At 43.7% G+C, this 20,573-nt stretch overlaps 1 protein-coding gene across 7 annotated transcripts in view; it reads right to left on the bottom strand.

The window, feature by feature from the left end:
• The window catches only part of LOC117558860 (DNA (cytosine-5)-methyltransferase 3A-like), a 41,746-nt gene extending 28,654 nt beyond the window's left edge, over positions 1-13,092 (bottom strand). For 4 of the 7 annotated variants that reach the window (XM_034235313.1, XM_034235317.1, XM_034235318.1 and 1 more), the window contains exons 1-4: positions 12,967-13,092; positions 11,674-11,867; positions 8,027-8,134; positions 2,582-2,927 (exon numbers count right to left, since the gene is read on the bottom strand). In XM_034235313.1, coding sequence (XP_034091204.1) covers positions 2,582-2,927; positions 8,027-8,134; positions 11,674-11,754 — 535 coding nt within the window. In that variant the 5' untranslated portion in view covers positions 11,755-11,867; positions 12,967-13,092. The remainder of the gene's footprint in view (positions 1-2,581; positions 2,928-8,026; positions 8,135-11,673; positions 11,868-12,966) is intronic. The other 3 variants (XM_034235316.1, XM_034235315.1, XM_034235314.1) reach the window with 3 other exon arrangements.
• Between the last annotated feature and the right edge of the window lie 7,481 nt (positions 13,093-20,573).

The following is a 20,573-nucleotide window of genomic DNA, read 5'->3' as shown; positions in this document are numbered from 1 at the left end:
CCAAACACCCCTGGTCTTACTTTCGCAACGTTGACTTTTCAATGTAAGCAAGTGTGCCTTAAATTAGCATGATGGCACAGCCTGAGTAAACACGGCTATCTGCTGAGTCGCAGCCCAAACACTATCATAACACTTGAGCCCTGAGAGGCCGAGGACAACTTTTGATGGCATGTTTTCTGCACGGCCAACACCGGCCTGTCAGTGAAGTGCCCTACACACCGGGTCCAGACAATAGTCCGCTCTCTTATAGCAGCACTGCTATTAGCAGCCTCTTCAAGTTTTTCCATGTGTAGCTGAGCCCCCTCTCTCCCCCATGCTCCTTTTTATCTTCAACAACTCCTCATCAGGAATAAGTGACTATATAACAAATCGGTGAGGCGGTGCAGACTGCTAAGGTCATTGGGTTTGTGAGGGGTTCTGGCTAATGTTGCCCACAGAGGATATACCTCAGCAGTTTGAGAGGGCTCTCATATAGCTGGAGCTGAAATCCTTTCTGTGCCCTCCAGATGGATAACAGAAACCCTGTTTAGCAGACTATCGATCCAACACACTGCCCCCCCACCAAGGACTCACCTCTCTAAGACTAATATACCAAAGCTCTCTCTATTCAAACCCTAATTAGTAATAACTAATATTTCCCTGTATGTATAGTGTTGCTGTTTAGTGCTTTAAAAAGACAAGACGTCATGCAGATGCACCCGTATATTTGGTCCGTTCACAGAGTAACTCTTGGCAGTACTTGACACGTTATGTGTTTGCACACTACCTGCTTTTTGTCCCACAATCCCCTGCTTACTATGCTGTAATCCTATATTGCTCTTTTCCTCCATAATATTCTGATGTTCTAATGGAAAGAAATCCTGTACATTTTGGGTCGTAGGCTTCATATTTTACTCACAAACTGACAGCAAGTGTGTGTGTCAACAAACTATCTATCCTGCATTTCGTTCATACATTGCAACCTGACTGCTGCTGCCCGCCTGCAGCCTCAAAGAAAAAAACATGTCACCAACATCTGCTGCAGGTATGGAGGGACCTGCAGAACTCTGATCTAGTATGTTCTACGGTTTTGTGGCTAAAACTGCTTATGCTGACAACTTTGTTCCTCTTTCTGTTGAGTCCATGCCGTCTGCTGTTTGTCGCCTCTTGAAAATGTAAAAGGCACTTCCTGCGTGTCCATTATATTCAAACCGACACTTTAAAACAGTCTGGTGACATACTGGGTGACATTTTAAGAGTTAATTTATGAGTGTCACTGTGTTCAGAGCTAAGGAATAAATCAATTATTGATGTTGCCGCAGTTTACATTCATTTCTTTCGTGGTTAAGATTTGATGCTGTGAAGCTTGTCAGTCAGTATGATAGTGATTTCTGCGATAGTGTGTGTGTGTGTGTGTGTGTGTGTGTGTGTGTGTGTGTGTGTGTGTGTGTGTGTGTGTGTGTGTGTGTGTGTGTGTGTGTGTGTGTGTGTGTGTGTGTGTGTGTGTGTGTGTGTGTGTGTGTGTGTGTGTGTGTGTGTGTGTGTGTGTGTGTGTGTGTGTGTGTGTGTGTGTGTGTGTGTGTGTGTGTGGTGTGTGTGTGTGTACCCTATATTTTTCTTCTTCTAAATCGAGGTGTTTAAATATGTAGGAGCTAGTGTACTTTTGTGGTATTTTGAACAGTTTAGATATAATGACCTTTACGTATATCATTTACAGTTTATATATATTAAGTGGATATTGTAGTTTTAAGCAATGTCAAACATTTGTAATGAATTTTCAAGGTATAAGTGTGATATTTAGACTTGTGTAATGCCCTCTGGTTTGACCACTAAATCTGAGCAGCATTGGACTCAAACACAGATTAGAGAGGAGACCCGCAGACCTAGTTTTCTGCCATTTACACAATAAGCTAACAGGGTCACCCCAGATCTCTGCTGTAGAGTGAAGTAACAGATCCTAGTTGCAGATCAGGTGAATACCGAGAGCAGACTCAGTTTGTAAAGACTTCTGGGCTTGACGCCATCCACCTGGCAGGGCCCCTGACGGGGCGCCGGCCACAACACGGACCTGCTGCTCCCAACAGAGGCCGGTTGCCAGGAGACAGGTCGCTCCTCCCCTGGCTTTATTTACTGCACTCCTCATCAAGGTCACAGCCGGTGTCTCTGCGGGCCGGGAGAGCAGCAGCAGAGACACGTGGCTATCAGAGAGGGAGACTAAAAGCAGCAAGTGGAGGGGCGGCTAAGTGATATTGTTAATCTCCATATTGGCTTAAATCTGCCCATCAGCACTCTCTCTCTCTCCGTCTCTCTCTCTCTCTCTCTCTCTCTCTCTCTCTCTGCACAGTGCCCCCCTGATTTATATAATCTTTATATGCTAAGGTTTCTGCTGCTGCACTGAGGTGGTGCAGTTTTAGTAGGACCAAAACTCTTGGTCTAAACTGGTGATGTCAGTGCTATGCTCTCTGTGTTGAGTTACCCCCTCAGCCTGTCATCCATTACAGCTCATTACTCTACATCTTGTTACAGTCACATGCACATGACTTTCCCTGAGAGCAGATCAAAATATAGCCGATTCAAACAAGCAGAAGCCAAAAAAACTTACATTTTGTTGGGCGCTCCAGTTTCCGCCTCCCTCGTTTCTTGCACGGCGTCGTCGGGTTGTCGTCCTTCTCTTTATCCGAGTCTTGCTCTTCCCGGCCGTGCAGGAATCCGTTCTCTGAGGACGGACTCAGACTCTGAAAGCTGTCCTCTGCCTGGCAAGAGGCAGGGTCTCTGGGGATCCCGTTCTCCACTTCCCTCTTCTCCTGTTTTGGGAAGCAGGCGTCAGACGTCCTGTCTCTGTGCCTGCCCAGCTCTCCGTTGTGGACCTGTGCCATGGACGGCCTCCCCACCCCGCTGTAGCTGTTGCCCATGCCCATACTGCCTTTGAGCAAGCCGCAGCTCTCAACCTGCCGGCATAAGAGGAGGGGGTTTACATTTGAACATCCTGGCACTCAGCTTTAAAGGCTGTTATTGCTGTAGCAGTATGTTACAGTTTGATGTTCTGAGTGAAGATGTAAAACAGTGTTAAGCCTGTCAGCTGTTCTGACATATCACTGGATATATTGTAGCTGGCTGTGCAATAAACGAAACCTTTCAGGAAATACAACAAATCATCCCGCACGCTTGAGAAAAGGTCATCCCAGTGAGCAACAATAAAACAGCTGCACTATCCCAGTGAGGATAAGCACTCTTCACCTTGCATTAGCTTAAGGGGTCTATTTGACAGGAAATGTGAGTAGAGCATTTATTGTTTTTACATTAGACACACTTTATTTCTTCTGTTTCTCTATCTGGACACAAACTGTAGCTTGACTTATTAGCCAGTGAATTATGGCATTTCCTTTTCAGCTCTGTTAAACTAGAGTTGTAAACTTCAAAGCAGTGTCGGTACAGTAAATCTGCAGTGCAGCCAGTAACTTGCAAGGGAGGAAAGAATTACATTAGGGTTCATCAGGTACACTACTGCCTTTCCTGTAATGGTGCATTCACGATTACAGCAGCACGGAAGTATGTCGAGAATGTTGGCTGTTTGACAACAAGGAAAGTGCGACCAGTTTGAAACGCCCAGTAAAACTATTTCATTCTGTGCAGAGGAGTGAATGACAGACGTTCAGTTCTCAAACCTTTCTTTACCTAAAAAAAAAGCACCAACTGTCTAGCAAGGCAGAGAAAAGATACGTTTCAAGTTCAAAGAAATGTAGTAGTGTCTCTGCCTAACTAAAAATAGCCATAAAAACACACTTTCTCAGACATTCCCATTACTGGGTTACTGGGAGCAGAAAGTGGAGCACGTCTTGTGAGATCAGCCTGTCAGCACTGATTAGAGCAGCGCTGCAGCTTTCATCTCCTGTACATGTAGGTACAGCAGTTTGCATTTAAGACGGACGACAGAAGCGCCTCGGGGGTCATCTGTCTTTCAGCACACCAGATTTAACAAACACAAGATCCTGTGCTTGAAGCTCAAAGATCAAATGGTTTTAGTGTTGCCCAGTGGCATATTAAACAACTCTTTAACAAATGCAATGCAAATGATGTGGTGCAATGATGCAAACAAAACCTTTACTGTAATGTAAAACAAAGCTACATCAAGCCAACGTTGTTTTTTAAAGCATTCCTCGCAAGCAGCAAAACTCTAATTGACTTCATCATTGTCGTAACTGAGAACAAATGAACTGTAAATGTTAAACAGTTGCTCTCAAACAAACAGCGGCGCTCCAGTAAATCTGTTTGACAGGATGAATGAAAACGAAACATCCACAGCTCAGACATTATTAATATTCTCACTCAATTTCTAAAAGTAAAAGCGGCTGTTAGTTTAGACAAACAGACAGTTGAAAACACATGTTCAAACTCAGGCAATATGTTCACACACACAAACTGTTTTTGAAAAGATTACGCTGCAAATTAGTGACCCAGTGAACTAGACGTAGCCCCCTCAAGATGTCAAAGGTCACACTCAGTAAATCAAGCAGCTCAGACAGGCGGACAGAGGTCAAAGTAAAAAAACTGGCTTCACACTCCACAAACTGCTGCAGCATTACAGCCTACACATAGTTAGTTTAACAACCCATTAAAGGTGGACTCATCAGTATTAGCAATGGATCAAATGGCCCTTTATAATTATAAAATCACCACATGTGTTGACAAGGCCATACAATGTCAGAAAACAGTTTACAATTATTACTGAGCATTTTTAAACTCTGTTTAGAGGAGCTGAAAGTACTGAATCTAACAGTCTGTAGAAAGGACCAAAGTCACTTAATAAGTTAAACATACAACCGTGTGAACGAATGAATGCTTCACTTAAGGTTGCCATTTTTCAAGCACACATTCAACCCTTTCTATCAGGAACTTAATTGACCTTAATTTGCATAATGTCTGTGTGCGTAATGGGAAAAGGCTTGAGGAGTGTGATATGCCTCCATAAAAAGATATCAACCATCAAAACTGGGCTTTTAATAATTAGTCAAAAGAGCCGAAGAATTATCTTCAGGATTCATACTAAAAGAAATGCCCTATCCTAGGTGAGCTAAGGTTAGTCTGTGTGTGAGTCTTATTGAGATACTAGCTAGCAGCTAACCACACTGCTCCTATTATTCATTCATAGAAGCAAACAATAGCAAAACACCTTGTAAGTGGAGTGTCTGGCACATGTGGTCAATCCCCCAGCGCTGTGAAAACACGCTTAAATGAGTGTAGCTTTTATTTATCTAGTAGTACCACTTCTACTGCTTTAAATACACTGGCACAAACCGGCTTAACCCTACCTGCCATTCAATATCTGTTACTATTTCTGTTATCCCATTTGTGTTTTTTTAGTGTCAAACATGATAATTAATTAGCATGATTTTTAAGTTATGCAAATTATAACATCTCAGGGAAAAAACATCAAGCTACATGTTGGCCCAAGAGTCATTATTAAATCAGGGCTTTTAAATGCAAGACGCAGCACAAACAGACTGCATGTTATTTATGAATGGGTGCAAAGCGGTGCAAAGTAGTACATGTACTAAAGGGTGAAACTACACCTTGATTTGAATACTGTTGATGTTGTTTTATTCTTTCAACAAGAACATAGACACTTTGAAGAAATGTGCAGTGCAGGCAATAAGACTGTTAAACAACTGAACTGCTGAAACAATTTCATAACATTCTGCTACTTAGTAATTATGTATCTATTATCTAATACAGGGGCGGGGAACCTCCGGCCCCCGGGCCGTATACGGCCCGCGAGACCATTTGGTACGGCCCTCGAGGTAATATATAAACGCAAAAAATTAAAGAAATCTAGACAGCAAACAAATTAAACAAGCGAGTGCCTGTTTTTCCTAGCCAAGGTCAGGGTCCTTGAACACAACACGAGCCTAACATGTCATCACGTGGTATATGTCTCGTCTGGGGTGCAGTTATGCCGGAGAACACCGGAACGTCGCTCCGGCACTTCCAAAAATTGCAGTACCCATAAGAGGCCGTACACATGCCGCAGTTTCTGCGTGGCTGTGTCTTTAGTTGTGAGCCCAGTGGCGATCTGTTCATCTGTCATTCTGATCATACAGTCAATAACTTTGTTGTTATTAGCATCTGGTTATCTAGCTATGCTAACGAATATAAGAAGCTTTTTCTACAACCAGTGAGGTAAAGGCACATCTTTATATGATCATTATAGTTATAAAAAAATAAGAGAATAAAGTAAACGGGTATAAAATACTATATGACAGTAAAAAAAAGTTGTTATTAATAAACAAGAATACAGTTTAAAAGGAGAGTGATTTGTAAAATATCCATAAAGAAAAATATAATCTGTTTACAGTTCCGTTGTATATGGGTGTTGAGAGATGTATCCATAGATCTCCTAATGTTGCTCTCAAAGTGCACCAGATTGATGCTTTTAACTTCAACATTTAAAAAAAAATGTCAGACCCCCCTAGAGGAGGTTAGCCCCCCCCCCCCCCCACACACACTTAAATCATGTTCACATGGATAGGAAACTAAATACATTTGCACACATGTTGTGTCCAATATCTTTCTGTTTTGGTGGTCATGCCACAACCGTGCACGTGCGTGCATGCGCGAGTCATGGTAAAATATCTGGATTAAGAGGTTGCTTTTTCTTTGCACAGCATGAAAGAAAGGCGTAATGAATGGGCTGTGATTTTAGTATTTTTAAGCAGAGGTCAATCATTTGTACGGCCCTCGGAGGATGTTGGAAACATGTAAATGGCCCTTGAGAGGGAAAAGGTTCCCCACCCCTGATCTAATATATCATTCCAATAACTTGTATATAGACTTGTATTGCACTATTCCACATTTTTCTTTCTCACTTTTTAAAAAACTATTTTTCTTTTTTGTATTACTTTTAATATAATATACTTTAATATTGTTTTAATATTGTCTGCTTATCTGTATTATTGTGTTGCATTGTTGGAGAAGCCTGTGACCTAAGATTTTCAACGACATAATTACTCTGTAGCTATGTTAGTTTGACAATAAAGAACCTTGTGTTAAGACTATTTACCACATATAGCTTTGTAATTAGCATTGAGACTATCATGTCACACTTGAGGGTGGGGTATGCTTAATAGAAAGTATTTTAAATATGTTATACGGTAAATAATTATGTTTAACTCAAGGCTTCAGTTGTGAAAAGTCTGCTGTCACAGAAATGGATAACATTGGCTAATCCTTTACATTCCAACTCTCCTCAATGGCTCACTTTTGCGATTATTCAAAAGTGCAAAGAAAAAAAAAAACAGTTTGACAGAGCCTGCATTAACGGGCATAAAGGTTCGATTGTCAGTTTTGAGAAGTTACAACCGCAGCTCCTGTAATTCATGTCGGAGAGATGTGTGGACACCTTCAATGTGTTCAGTGACTCATGTAATATATCAAAGAATGAATGCAGTGAGCTAAATTGGCACGTCACTCTGATAATCAGACTAGGGGGAGGAAATGTATCACATGGTTTGATGATCCTACAAGTACTTTGTTGAAGGATACTAAGAGCGCAGTTGCTTCAACCAAAGTGCATGTTAGATGGTCAAACAGCCCCTGAAACCCACCCCAAAACAGAAACATTTCTTTCTCCAGCTCAAGTAAAACTAAATGAATGCCTTTCAGCATAGATTGTTTGAAAATGTGTGCATTTATCCCTGTATTTAATCAATTAATCACATCTTGCCCTTCTCCATGACGGCAGGATTTTCACCCCCGGGTATAGAGGCGGTAAACAGCTGCCTTAAGATGTGACTTTGAGATGTGATCTGAGAAGGGGGGATTTGTTGCCTTTCATTTGACATGAATGAAACATAAAAACGTATCGAGCGCACCCAGCCATAACCAATTTACACAGTGCAGCTTTTTTCTTTTATGTGTTCAGTACTCGGGAAATAGTTGATATCTAATCTTTACTTTGAGCAAAATTCAGCCGACATACCGGAAATGTGATCTCTGTTAAACAAGTATGCATGCACAGATGGATGTAGTTGTAAAATGTTAGAACACTCACCGGAAACTGCTTGCGTTTTCTTGCAGGCTTGACAACTTTACAAGAGGCACTGCTTTTAGCCGACTTCTCCTCTGTCACCAGGTCCATGTCCAGTATTGTGCTTTCACCCTGTCAACCAACAAATCTTGATATAGACTCAATAAGGCAGTTTTAACAGTGTCATTATCTATAGAAATATCGTATTAATCTATAGATAATGGATGCACATAAGAATCTTTCCATGTTAGAAAGACTGTACTTGCACATAAAATAAGCTAAATAGCCATAGATGCCGCTGCTGGAGTGATACTAAATCTGCAGGACACACACCAAAGTGCACTACACTGAAAACTCAACCATTTTGGGGGGAGTCTGCAGTGAGTCCCTGCAGTGTCTGTGGCTGAGTGGACAATGAGACAGATAGAAACTGAATGGCACGTTCCTTTGAACCCGGCTGAAGTGAAAGCTCCGCGGACGCAGTGCTGACCTTCCAGAGACAACCCCCCCCTCTTGACACCGTTACAAAGACGTCGACCCCCCCCCCCCACGCACACACACACCTCCCCCTGCTACAATTTTCCTTTGATTAACACAATTGTCTCCCCCCGCGAACAAAGCCCCATGTCCGCCACCACCAAGTACCCCAGGGGTTGATGGGAGAAAAGATGATCCTAATGTAGATGCTTTGAGTTTCAATATTGACTCAATAGGACCACCAGCATCAGGTCTGAATGCAAATGAGTCTGCAAGGCTGTTCCTGACAGCAGCAGTGAGGAGGGGGGCTGGGTCCTTTTATTAAATTCCTTCAGTGTTGAATGTGAGATTCCCTCTGAGATAAATGAGCTCTCCGCACTGTAAGTCACTCTGCCACCAAGTCCCTCCGCTGACTTGCTGTTAGGTAGTTTTATTTTAATCTTTGGCACTGTTGCATCGGATAACATGACAGAAAACCACAGTAAGATGATTTTGTCTTTGCATATTGGAAGTGTTAAATACAGCAACAACATTTAGTGACCTTATTACGTTAGAGCAGCAGGGAAGACCAGGAACAGGTGCAACACCTTCAATGCAATTGGAAGCTAACTACAGTGACAATAACACTCTGCAGTTCTTCTTCCTATTGAATATATTCTTATTCCTGCTTAAGAATATTTTGAAAAACGATCTGGAAAATAATCAAAATGGCATTTAAAAACTACATTGGATTATAAGACTTGCATTGCATTTTCACAAGATACAAAATTAAAGCGCTATCCAGGATGCAAAAGCAATCAGTGGTGCTTTTAAGACAGTATGTATACTTTTCATTTTACATTTGATTAGGAATGCGTCTTACATGAACGTCTGAAGACTATATTTCAGTTAGCAACAAACCTTGGAAACAACGGTAGAGATTTAGCCGCTGCTGTAGAACGTTGAGTCTAACCACACGATCTTCATCAGCAGATAGTTTGCCCAGTTGTCATGGAATTGCAGATGTTCAATTTGCCTTTTTTATAAACACTTTAAGGACTTATATTGTCTATTTGTAGATGTGAAGCTTCTGGCAAACTCAATCTGCTCGTGAAGATCTGTGATATGACCAACAGCTACTAAATGCCCCCCCCCCCCCGAACTGCTGTTTCCAAGGTCGTGGATGAAATTAGAGCCTCCTATTTTTAGCCAACATGGATGAAAAGTACATAAATTGTTCAGAAAATTGTGGAAAATCATTGATTAAATATCCACAAGTTGAAGTTATATATCTCTGCTATCAAAATGTGTCACCCTTTCAAAATAAACATCAAAATCACACCTAAACAGTATAGCATTTTTCCTGTCTTCTATAGACGAGAGGCAATATACATGAAGTCATATAATGGTATTTATCAGTACATCTACGGTTCTCAATTGTATGTGCATGATACACGATACAATAAATACCACAATAAGTAACAAGAGAGTCAGCGTTTTTGGTTAAAGCGATACAGATACAAGAGCAAATCATCATTAGGTAACAGCCTGATGGGACACAGAATATCTTTTAAAGCATTTGTGACATTTCATCAATTTCTCTTTATATTTTTTCTTTAAAACATTCTGAAAGAACTGGACATATGCCTGCACAGACTCCTATAGATTCTATTGCTTAAATATTTCAAAAGATGGAGGACTGTAATAACCATGCATACATTTAAAAGGTCAGGCCATGTTACGTCCTGAGAGTGTTTGCCGCTAAAATGGAATAATAAATCCATCAAACATTAGCGTCCCAGGGTGATACGCATAAAGAGATAGATGTGATGAGAGTAACTGATGCTGTGATTAATGGGCACAGGGTTATTATTGATACATATCGCTGGATCAGCCTTTAAAGGGTATTTTAAATGTAGATGTTGATGCTCTTTAGAGAGGATGTGTTTTGCAGATGGTGCCGCGATCATTGTGTGATTACCAACAGAGAGCTGGTGCTTTTGTTTTTTTTCCTCACAGGGCAGCAGCATTTGCATAGATAATAGCACGTTTTGAGTGCAGCCTGGCGTGCAGGCTCATTTGGAAACCACTTACTTGGATGACACAATTCAGTGTTGCCTGGCTATCTCTGAACGAGCAGCCAACACACACAACACTCGCCGTTCAAACAATTCCCAGCCTGGGTGCTCAGACTTAGTGAAATGCCATTTTCACACAGCTTCACTCTAATATTTCCAGGAAACAACAAAAAAAGGCCTGAAATATGATTTGTTGTAGCCTGGAGTGAACCCCACTGCGTTGTCCATATCCCTGCACTATTTCCGTCTGAGTAGCCGGTTATTTAAGGCAATGACTGTTGCCAGGCAACAGGACTAAGGCCAGTACTGTGTAATGGGAATGTAGAGGAAAAGAAAAGATCCCCCTCCACCCCAGTATTAAAAAAAAAAAAGCTGTAGAGCTGCTCCAGCTCAAGCAAAACCTACAACAGCCAACGCCCACGTCACCAAGCACCATTACAACAGCGAGTGTCACATAATACAGCTGCATCTCGCCTCTCATCAGCGCTGCTGCTGCCTCTGTGGAGCTTCAGTGATGCTGCAGTTACGCACAGACTGTGATAATGAGTGCCTGCATCATGAAAGGTGACACGGCACTACACATTGCTGTTAGATTATTTGGTAATAATCTGACTTTTTCTTCAATAAACGGGAGGAAATTATCCAGTTGGTCTTTAGATTGCAAAGATCGTTACGGCATTGACAGGTTGATTCAATCCATCCATAACATTTGGAACAATTTGACTGGGCTTTGACCTAAAGTGACTAAACCAATAATTTAACGTCAAAGTATTACTCACAAGCTGTCTTCTGACGACAAACACCCACTCATGCATGTAAACATACTTGGGGAGGGGGGGTATTAAAGGACTCGCAGTACTACATGATTGCTGCATAAACCCAGGAGTGACTAATCTCCTGTTAAATCTGTTGAGTTTGAGGGCTTTCATAAAAATTGCATTTTGCAGTGAAAGACTCGAATGCAATATTAACAACAGCTTAGCTCATCATTCAAAAATCCAAAACATGACTGCATGAACTCTTTGAACCCACCAGCTATAAAAGTGAGAAATCCTGAGTCATTAAGCAACGTGCCAAGCTTCACAAGAGTCTCATAAATACCTGAAGGGAGATTCCTGAGGCGCACGTGTTTCTTACCATTCTGTTTCCAGGTGAATCGGCGTAGTCAGAGTCTTTGAATGCAGCGTTGTTGTTGTTGGTGACAGTGTTGGACGGCATGGTGGAGTCGTATAGGTGATATCTGATAATGGGGCTATGTAGATGAGGTGAAAATAAACTTAAAGAAACAAAAAAAAGATAAATGAGAGATGATCCCTCTTCTCTCTGTACTCCTGAAAGATAGAGACGGAAACATCTTGTTTATTAGACGCCCTTTAGTTTAGCATAGTGGTGCTTTCACTGACAGCTGAGCAGTTTCATAATGCAGACACATTTTGTGCACATTTTCTCTAATCGGCTTGGTTAAATGTATATTTTCTGTCTTTTTAGACATAATCTTTCCTCTCTTTGAGTGCATGTGTAGGATCCTCAGTCTGCTACTGTATGGCTACTATGCCTATAGGGCCTTTTACACCACATGTGTGGGTGTGCTATAGTCCACATTAAATGGCTGCTTGTGTTCCCTAATAACGTGTATAACCCTGCAGAATAAATCCTGCTTCAATATAGTGTTTGTGTATGAATACGATTTAATTTCACCCAAAGTGTGTGGGTTAAAGTTAATCTAGCAGTCAGCCATGCGCACACAGCAGAGCCACAGTGACACTGTTGCACTCGTGGAAATGTGCACAGAAAAGCGAGCCCATATAGCTATACTATTCATATAGGATGGGTTTAATTTTCCACAAGGGTGCAGTCAGGATTATTGACAGCCAGATTTTATTAATTTGAGAGCTCTAATAGACTCTTAAATAATAATTGCAGGCAATCTTGGAAAAAAAATAATTTATTATTTGGCCACACAGGCGATTAATGTCACCGCATGTCCGCGCACATCAAGACACAGCCCGGCCATAGCTCACATTACCGCAATCCGCTGACATGAATCGATCATCCAATTTGTCTATGCGTTATAATTGCAAAGTTTTAGACGTCTTAGAGCAGGGAAGTCTGCAATTTGACCCAGGGGGTTGTGGCTCTTTTTACAGGCCACGGCCACTCCGGTAATAATCCCCGTTATTTTTTATAATGAAGCCAATGCTTGCATGAGCCTCAGTCCCGGTTCTGTGCTGTAAATCCGGGTCATGTTCAATGTCCAATCAGCACATCTGCAAAAAATCTAACCCTAAATCTCTATTTCTCCGTTTCCATCGAGCGCCTTCCGCTCTCAGGGCTTCACGTTTTTTGTTCACATTAAGGTCTGCCGTCCTGCGCGGTTAACAGTGTCGGGTAAAGAAGATTTAAAAGCGTGAGTCGCTAAGTGTTCGTTACCCGATTTTCCCAAGTCCCAGGCCTGACCCTTTTTGTCTCGCTATCTCCCGGAGCCTCCTTCCTCTTCTCTCCCTCTTCTCGCCCGTCCTCCGCCTCCTCAGCCGGCCAGCTCTCCTCCAGAAGCACCGCTCTCTGCATGGGCTGCCACTGTGCCGGGCCGCAGGGTCCTAGAGACTGCCGGCTCACCACTCTGTTAACAGTAACAGAACAATAATAACTTTATTTATTTAATTATACAGCATTTTTTTGTAAACAGTGTCAAAGTTTGTTTGTGTGTTTCTCTCAGTATCCTAAGATACTGTTATGTTTGGCTGTGAAAAAAAAAAAAAAAAAATTATTATGAAGGGCAGACCATCTATTTGTATTTATTTGTTTTTTTTAGAAAGGGGCAGGTCACATAAGATTTTATTCTTCTCCCTGCTCCTTTTCGCTAAATGGTAATCATGTTTTGTGGCAATAATTGTACATTTGGTTTTGCATACCATGAGCGGGACAAATAACAATGAAATGAAATGAAAGTGCTTTACATGGATTTAAATAACCCACTGTCTTCTCAACTGAAGAACCCTTAAAATTGTATTGGTTTATTTTTAAAATGATTCCAGAATTATACTTGAAATCTGAAACACGGTTGCTTTTTAAATTTGAAATGTGTCTTTTTAAGCCTGAAAGATTAACTAAGCCTAATTTTAAATGAATCTCCTTTTAGACGTTTGACTAATAACATAAATGTAATGCCAATATCATCTCCTAAATCTAAACTTTCCATCCTTTTGTTATCATGAAAGTTAGTCACATTCGATGCAGTTTTTTCCCCATAATGTTTTGAAGGAATTCACTTGACGTTACCTTTTGCTCAACTCAGTGTGTTGACTCATGGAACTTTCTGAAACTCACATCTTGATTAGTTTTGAATATCTGTCCCTCAGGACCTCCATTATTCATAAGACTTATTTTACTATAAGTTTGTTACGAGCCATTTAGCTTTCTTGTTCTTTTTGCTCAACTCAATGTGCAGGAAGCAGGACCCAAATGCAGATTAAAGTGTCAAAAATATCTCCTTTATTTCAAGGCTATACTATAAACAAAGACAGAACAGAACACTCACCGAAGACCAGGTCATAACACAAGACGAACCGACAAAGACAGACAGAAAAACCAGAACTTAAATACACACAAGACTAATTATACAAACAAGACACAGGTGAGGAGGGAGGAGAAAACACAGGGACACCAGGTGCACACAATCGGGTAATAAGACACACCAGGGAAACTAACGACAGGGAACCACAGACAGATCAAAAGACAAAACACAACGCAGACAGAAAACCAAAGACAGATCTAGACAAGACACAGAGACAGGACCGGAGGAGGGACACAAAACTAAGGCCAACAGGGTGGGTGGAGGGGGTCTGGAGGACGGGCTTGGGCTGACAGCGGAGGACCCGGAAGGGGTCTCGGGCGGACGGTCCAGGGGCAAGAAAGAGATAAAGGATGGGGTGTCGGGCGGACGGCCCGGGGGCAAGGCAGAGTTCAAAAAGGGGAACTCGGGCGGACGGCCCGGGGGCAAGGCAGAGTTCAAGGAAGGGGTCTCGGGCGGATGGCCCGGGGGCAAGGCAGAGTTCAAAAAGGGGGACTCGGGCGGACGGCCCGGGGGCAAGGCAGAGTTCAGGGTGGGGCGAAGGCCAAACAGCTCCGGAGGCCTGGCAGGACCCGGTGTCGGCCGAACAGGAACCGGAAACGGTGGGACAGGCTTCGGCAGGATCCCCCACGGAAGAGGACCAGGAGTTGGCAGCACCCCCGGCGAGACAGATGATGGCGGAGCCTCCAACGGAACTGGACAAAGGGTTGGCAGTACCCCTGGCAGGACAGGAGATGGCGGGGCCTCCAACTGGACTGGACATAGAGCTGGCAGGATCCCCAGCGGAACCTCCAAAGGCACGGGACATAGAGTTGGCAGGACCCCCGATAGAAGAGTAGTCGGCGGGACCTCCAACGGAACAGGACAAGGGATTGGCAGGACCCCCGGCAGAAGAGTAGTCGGCGGGGCCTCCAACGGCATTGGACATAGGGTTGGCAGGAGCCCCGGCAGAAGAGTAGTTGGTGGGACCCCCAACGGGACAGGACATAGGGTTGGCAGGACCCCCGGCAGAAGAGTAGTCGGCGGGACCCCCAACGGGACAGGACATAGGGTTGGCAGGACCCCCGGCAGAAGAGTAGTCGGCGGGGCCTCCAACGGGACAGGACAAAGGGTTGGCAGGACCCCCGGCAGGAGAGTAGTCGGCGGGACCCCCAACGGGACAGGACATAGGGTTGGCAGGACCCCCGGCAGAAGAGCAGTCTGCGGGACCTCCAACGGCACAGGACATGGGGTTGGCAGGACCCCCGGCAGAAGAGTAGTCGGAGGGACCCCCAACGGGACAGGACATAGGGTTGGCAGGACCCCCGGCAGGAGAGTAGTCGGCCGGACCCCCAATGGGACAAGACAAAGGGTTGGCAGGACCCCCGGGAGAAGAGCAGTCTGCGGGACCCCCAACGGCACAGGACATGGGGTTGGCAGGACCCCGGGCAGAAGAGCAGTCTGCGAGACCGCCAACGGCACAGGACATGGGGTTGGCAGGACCCCCGGCAGAAGAGCAGTCTGCGGGACCTCCAACTGCTCAGGACATGGGGTTGACAGGACCCCCGGCAGAAGAGTAGTCTGCGGGACCTCCAACGGCACATGAGTAGGGACTTGAGTGGGAACTCGAGAGAGGGCTTGAGAGGAAACTTGAGAGTTGACTTGAGAGGTGACTTGAGAGGAATCTCGAGAGGGAACTTGAACGGAGACTCGAGAGGTGACTTGAGAGGGGACCCGATAGGGGACTCGAGAGGGGACTCGAGAGAGGGCTTGAGAAGGGATTCGAGAGAGGGCTTGAGAGGAGACTCGAGAGGAGACTAGAGAGGGAACTCGAGAGGAGACTCGAGAGGGGACTAGAGACGGAACTCGAGAGGTGACTTGAGAGGGGACTCGAGAGGAAACTTGAGAGTTGCCTTGAGAGGTGACTTGAGAGGAATTTCGAGAGGGAACTCGAGAGGGGACTTGAGAGGGGACTCGAGAGGAGACTCGAGAGGGAACTTGAGAGGGGACTCGAGAGGGGATTTGAGAGGAAACTTGAGAGGGGACTCGGGTAGGAACTTGAGAGGGGACTTGAGAGGGAACTTGTGTCGGTCGGTACGCCGACAGGACACGGGGAGCTGGCGTTGGCTGGAGAGCCAACAAGAGACGAGGTACTGGAGTCGGCCGGTACGCCGACAGGACTCGGGGAGCTGGTGTTGGCTGGAGAGCCAACAGGAGACGAGGTGCTGGAGTCGGCCGGTATGCCGACAGGACTCGGGGATCTGACGTCGGCCGATGAGTCAACAGGTGACGAGGAGCCGGAGTCGGGACCATGACTGCTGGGGCCGGTACTTGAGCCGGAACCATGGCTGGAACTGGGGCCGGAACCACGGCTGCTGGGCCCAGTACTTGAGCCGGAAACATGGCTGTAAGATCCAGTTCTGGAGCCGGAAACATGGCTGTAAGGTCCGGAGCTGAAGCCTGGATCATGGCTGTGTGGGCCGGCTTTGGAGCCGGAATTGAAGCCGGAACCATGGCTGCCGGGGCCGGAACAATAGCTGCCGGGGCCAGAACTGGGGCTGGAACCATGGCTACTGGGACTGGAACCATGGCTGCTGGGGCCAGAACAGGGGCCGGAATCATGGCTGCTGGGGCCAGAACTGGGGCCGGAACCATGGCTGCTGGGGCCAGAACTGGGGCCGGAACAATGGCGACTGGGGCCAGAACTGGGTCTGGAACCATGGCTGCTGGGGCCAGAACAGGGGCCGGAACCATAGCTGCTGGAGCCAGAACTGGGGCTGGAACCATGGCAGCTGGGGCCAGAACTGGGGCTGGGGCCATGGCTGCTGGGGCCAGAACTGGGGCTGGAACTATGGCTGCTGGGGCCAGAACTGGGGCTGGAACCATGGCTACTGTGGCCAGAACTGGGGCCGGAACCATAGCTGCTGGGGCCAAAACTGGGGCTGGAACCATGGCTGCTGGGGCCAGAACTGGGGCTGGAACCATGGCACTTTGGGCTCGTGCTGCTAACCTGGCCTTGCGACTCCTTCTTTTAGGAGCCGTTTGGAGGCTCCGTGGACCTCCAAAAGCCAGACGAGTACCAGCGAATGGCTCCTGGACTGTAGCAAACACTGGGTGAGAAGGAGGGGCTGACGCCAGACGGACCACACCGATGCGTGTGGTATCAAAAATGGAATTGGGAGACCTGGGTCTATCAGGATCGGGAAAACAAACCGTGAGGTAATCCAAAAGCCAGGCAGGTAAGAATTTAACCGAATCTTGATTCTTCATTGTAAGGTTGAATGCTTCTGCCAGAGCAGCATCTCACTGTTGAACCCTGACCGCTCCTATCCATCGATGAGCGCAGTCAGACAAAGAAAAGGTATAATCCAATAGTTCCTGCTCAAACGGATCTGCTGGGCCCATATCTCAGGTCGGTTCGTAATGTTACGGTGTGTGCAGGAAGCAGGACCCAAATGCAGATTAAAGTGTCAAAAATATCTCCTTTATTTCAAGGCTATACTATAAACAAAGACAGAACAGAACACTCACCGAAGACCAGGTCATAACACAAGACGAACCGACAAAGACGGACAGAAAAACCAGAACTTAAATACACACAAGACTAATTATACAAACAAGACACAGGTGAGGAAAGAGGAGAAAACACAGGGACACCAGGTGCACACAATCGGGTAATAAGACACACCAGGGAAACTAACGACAGGGGAACCACAGACAGATCTAAAGACAAAACACAACGCAGACAGAAAACCAAAGACAGATCTAGACAAGACACAACGCAGACAGAAAACCAAAAACAGATCTAGACAAGACACAACGCAGACAGAAAACCAAAAACAGATCTAGACAAGACAAAACACAACACAGACAGAAACAGGCAAGATAGGAGGTGAAGACCTTTCAAAATAAAACATGAAACAAAAGACAAGACAAAATACAACACAGACAGATCTTGACAAATGTGTAGAAGGGGGGGGTGAAAGTGGTCTGAGACTTAAGTCATTATCATGTCTTCTCTACTGACGAGCCCTTCAAAGTGTATTAGTCCATTTTTTTTAAATAAATGATTCCTTAGACTTTCCATCCTTTTTTATCATGAAAGTTAGTCACATTCGATGCAGTTTTTATTATGTTTTGAATTCATTAACTTGACGTTTCCTTCTTCGTCAACTCAGTGTGATGACTCATGGACCTTTCTGATACTCACATCTAGATTCGTTTTGAATATCTTTCCCCCAGGAGCCCAGTTGGGTGCGTTGAACACTGCTGAGTAACCAACATGTATTAGTTCATTATTTTTTACATTAATTAATAAATGATTCCTAAGACTTATATAAGTTGGTCAAATTTCATTTTTCTTTTTTTTCTTTTTGCTTAACTCAATGTGAAGGTGGTCTGAGACTAATAAGTCTTAAATGAATTCACTTTTTTGTAACATTTCCTTTTGCTCAACTCAATGTGATAACTCATGTACCTTTCTGATCATCTAGATTTGTTTTGAATATCTTGTCCTCTGGAGCCCAGTTGGATGCGGAAAACCCTGCTGAGGTGCGTTTAAAAATGTATTCGTTTATTTCTTTAAATCAAAAGGTGGTCTGAGATATATAACTCATACTCGCAAGAGCCCAGTAGGGTGAAGCAATCCACTGCATTGTCCTTTAGAAAACATTAATATTCATTAATTAGTTTATCTTTGTTAATTTTTTTGTGGGAAATGTCATCTTTTGCTGGTGGGAACATATGACAGAGATTCAGAAATAATTATGCCTCTTAAAGTGTGACTTGCCCATCTAATTTAATAATGTTTTATGTAATTACTGTGTACTGAACATTTGAACTATTTTTAATAATATAAATGTTTTGGCTGCCACTGTACCGGGCCGCAGGGTCCTAGAGACTTGCGTCTCCCCGCTCTGTTAGTCATTAACAAAAAACAAATAATAACTTTATTTATACAGCATTTTTTTGTAAACAGTATCGAAGTGCTTTACATGAATTTAAATAACCCACTGTCTTCTCAAATGAAGAACCCTTACATTTGTATTGGTTTATTTTTTAAATAAATGATTCCAGAATTATACTTAAAATCTGAAACACGGTTGCTCTTTCAATTTAAAATGTGTCTTTTTAAGCCTGAAAGATTAACTAAACCTAATTTAAATGAATCTCCTTTTAGACGTTTGACTAATAACATAAATGTAATGCCAATATCATCTCCTAAATCTAAACTTTCCATCCTTTTGTTATCATGAAAGTTAGTCACATTCGATGCAGTTTTTTCCCCATAATGTTTTGAAGGAATTCACTTGACGTTTCCTTTTGCTCAACTCAGTGTGTTGACTCATGGAACTTTCTGAAACTCACATCTTGATTAGTTTTGAATATCTGTCCCTCAGGACCTCCATTATTCATAAGACTTATTTTACTATAAGTTCGTTACGAGCCATTTAGCTCAGTAGGGTGAAGCAATCACTGCATGTCCTTTAGAAATCATTAATAATGAATGAATTAGTTTATTTTTGTAATTTTTTGGAGGGAAATGTCATCTTTTTGTGACATATGACAGAGATTCAGAAATAATTATTCCTTAAAGTGTGACTTTCCATCTAATTTAATAATTGTTTATGTAATGACTGTGTACTGAACATTTGAACTATTTTTAATAATATAAATGTTTTTTATATCATGTTGAGTCAGTGTGAATAAATGAACAAAATCTGATTTGGGGACAAAGTTAAGTTTAATTTTACTCTAATACAGTACATACACATTTTTGTTTAAATGTTAAAACAATTCCTCACTTGAACATTTCCATGCCTGATTTTCTAAACTTATGTTACACCTGGGAGACATTAGAGTGGTCCAGGAGCCCCTCAAGTGCTGTTCTGGCGGCTCTGGTGAGACCTCAGGGCAGAAATAAACAGTAGACCTGTGTGCAAAGATAAATACCCTTTTCTTATATTCACCACTTCCCCTCAGAGAGATCTGATTCATGTTGGGTTACTTTGCTAAGGTGCCGCTTTAGAGGCTAAGCAGCGCCAGCCTCGGTCTGTTTGAGGCATGGGACCATCAGGAGTATTTGTTTGACATACACACATGTTCCCACAACAGTGCAGGTCACGGATGTGAAAACCTTAGAGGTATCTGTAATTGTTTCTATGATATTGTCATATTATTGCATTGAAAAATACCATCACTGGCTTTAAAATACAGTGTAAATAAACTTGAAACAACTGTTGTGTTTCAAAATTAAAGGTAAAAAACAAACCACTTTTAATTTGTGCATAAAATAGACAAGTGAAGTATGTTCTTTTTTTATGTTGAGATAAATGAACACAGGAACTTGTGGAGACTTACTCATTCTTAATTTGCTGCATTTATGGGCCCCCTGGTGGCTGAGGGGCCCTGAGCAGCGATGTAATTAGCTGATGCTTCGAGCCGGCTCCGAGGCCTGGAGAAGAGACACATGTGCTTTACAGGAGCT

The sequence above is a fragment of the Gymnodraco acuticeps genome, unplaced genomic scaffold, assembly GCF_902827175.1.
Source record: "Gymnodraco acuticeps unplaced genomic scaffold, fGymAcu1.1, whole genome shotgun sequence".
Taxonomy (NCBI): Eukaryota; Metazoa; Chordata; class Actinopteri; order Perciformes; family Bathydraconidae; genus Gymnodraco; species Gymnodraco acuticeps.
This window is presented reverse-complemented; position numbering and strand designations above follow the sequence as displayed.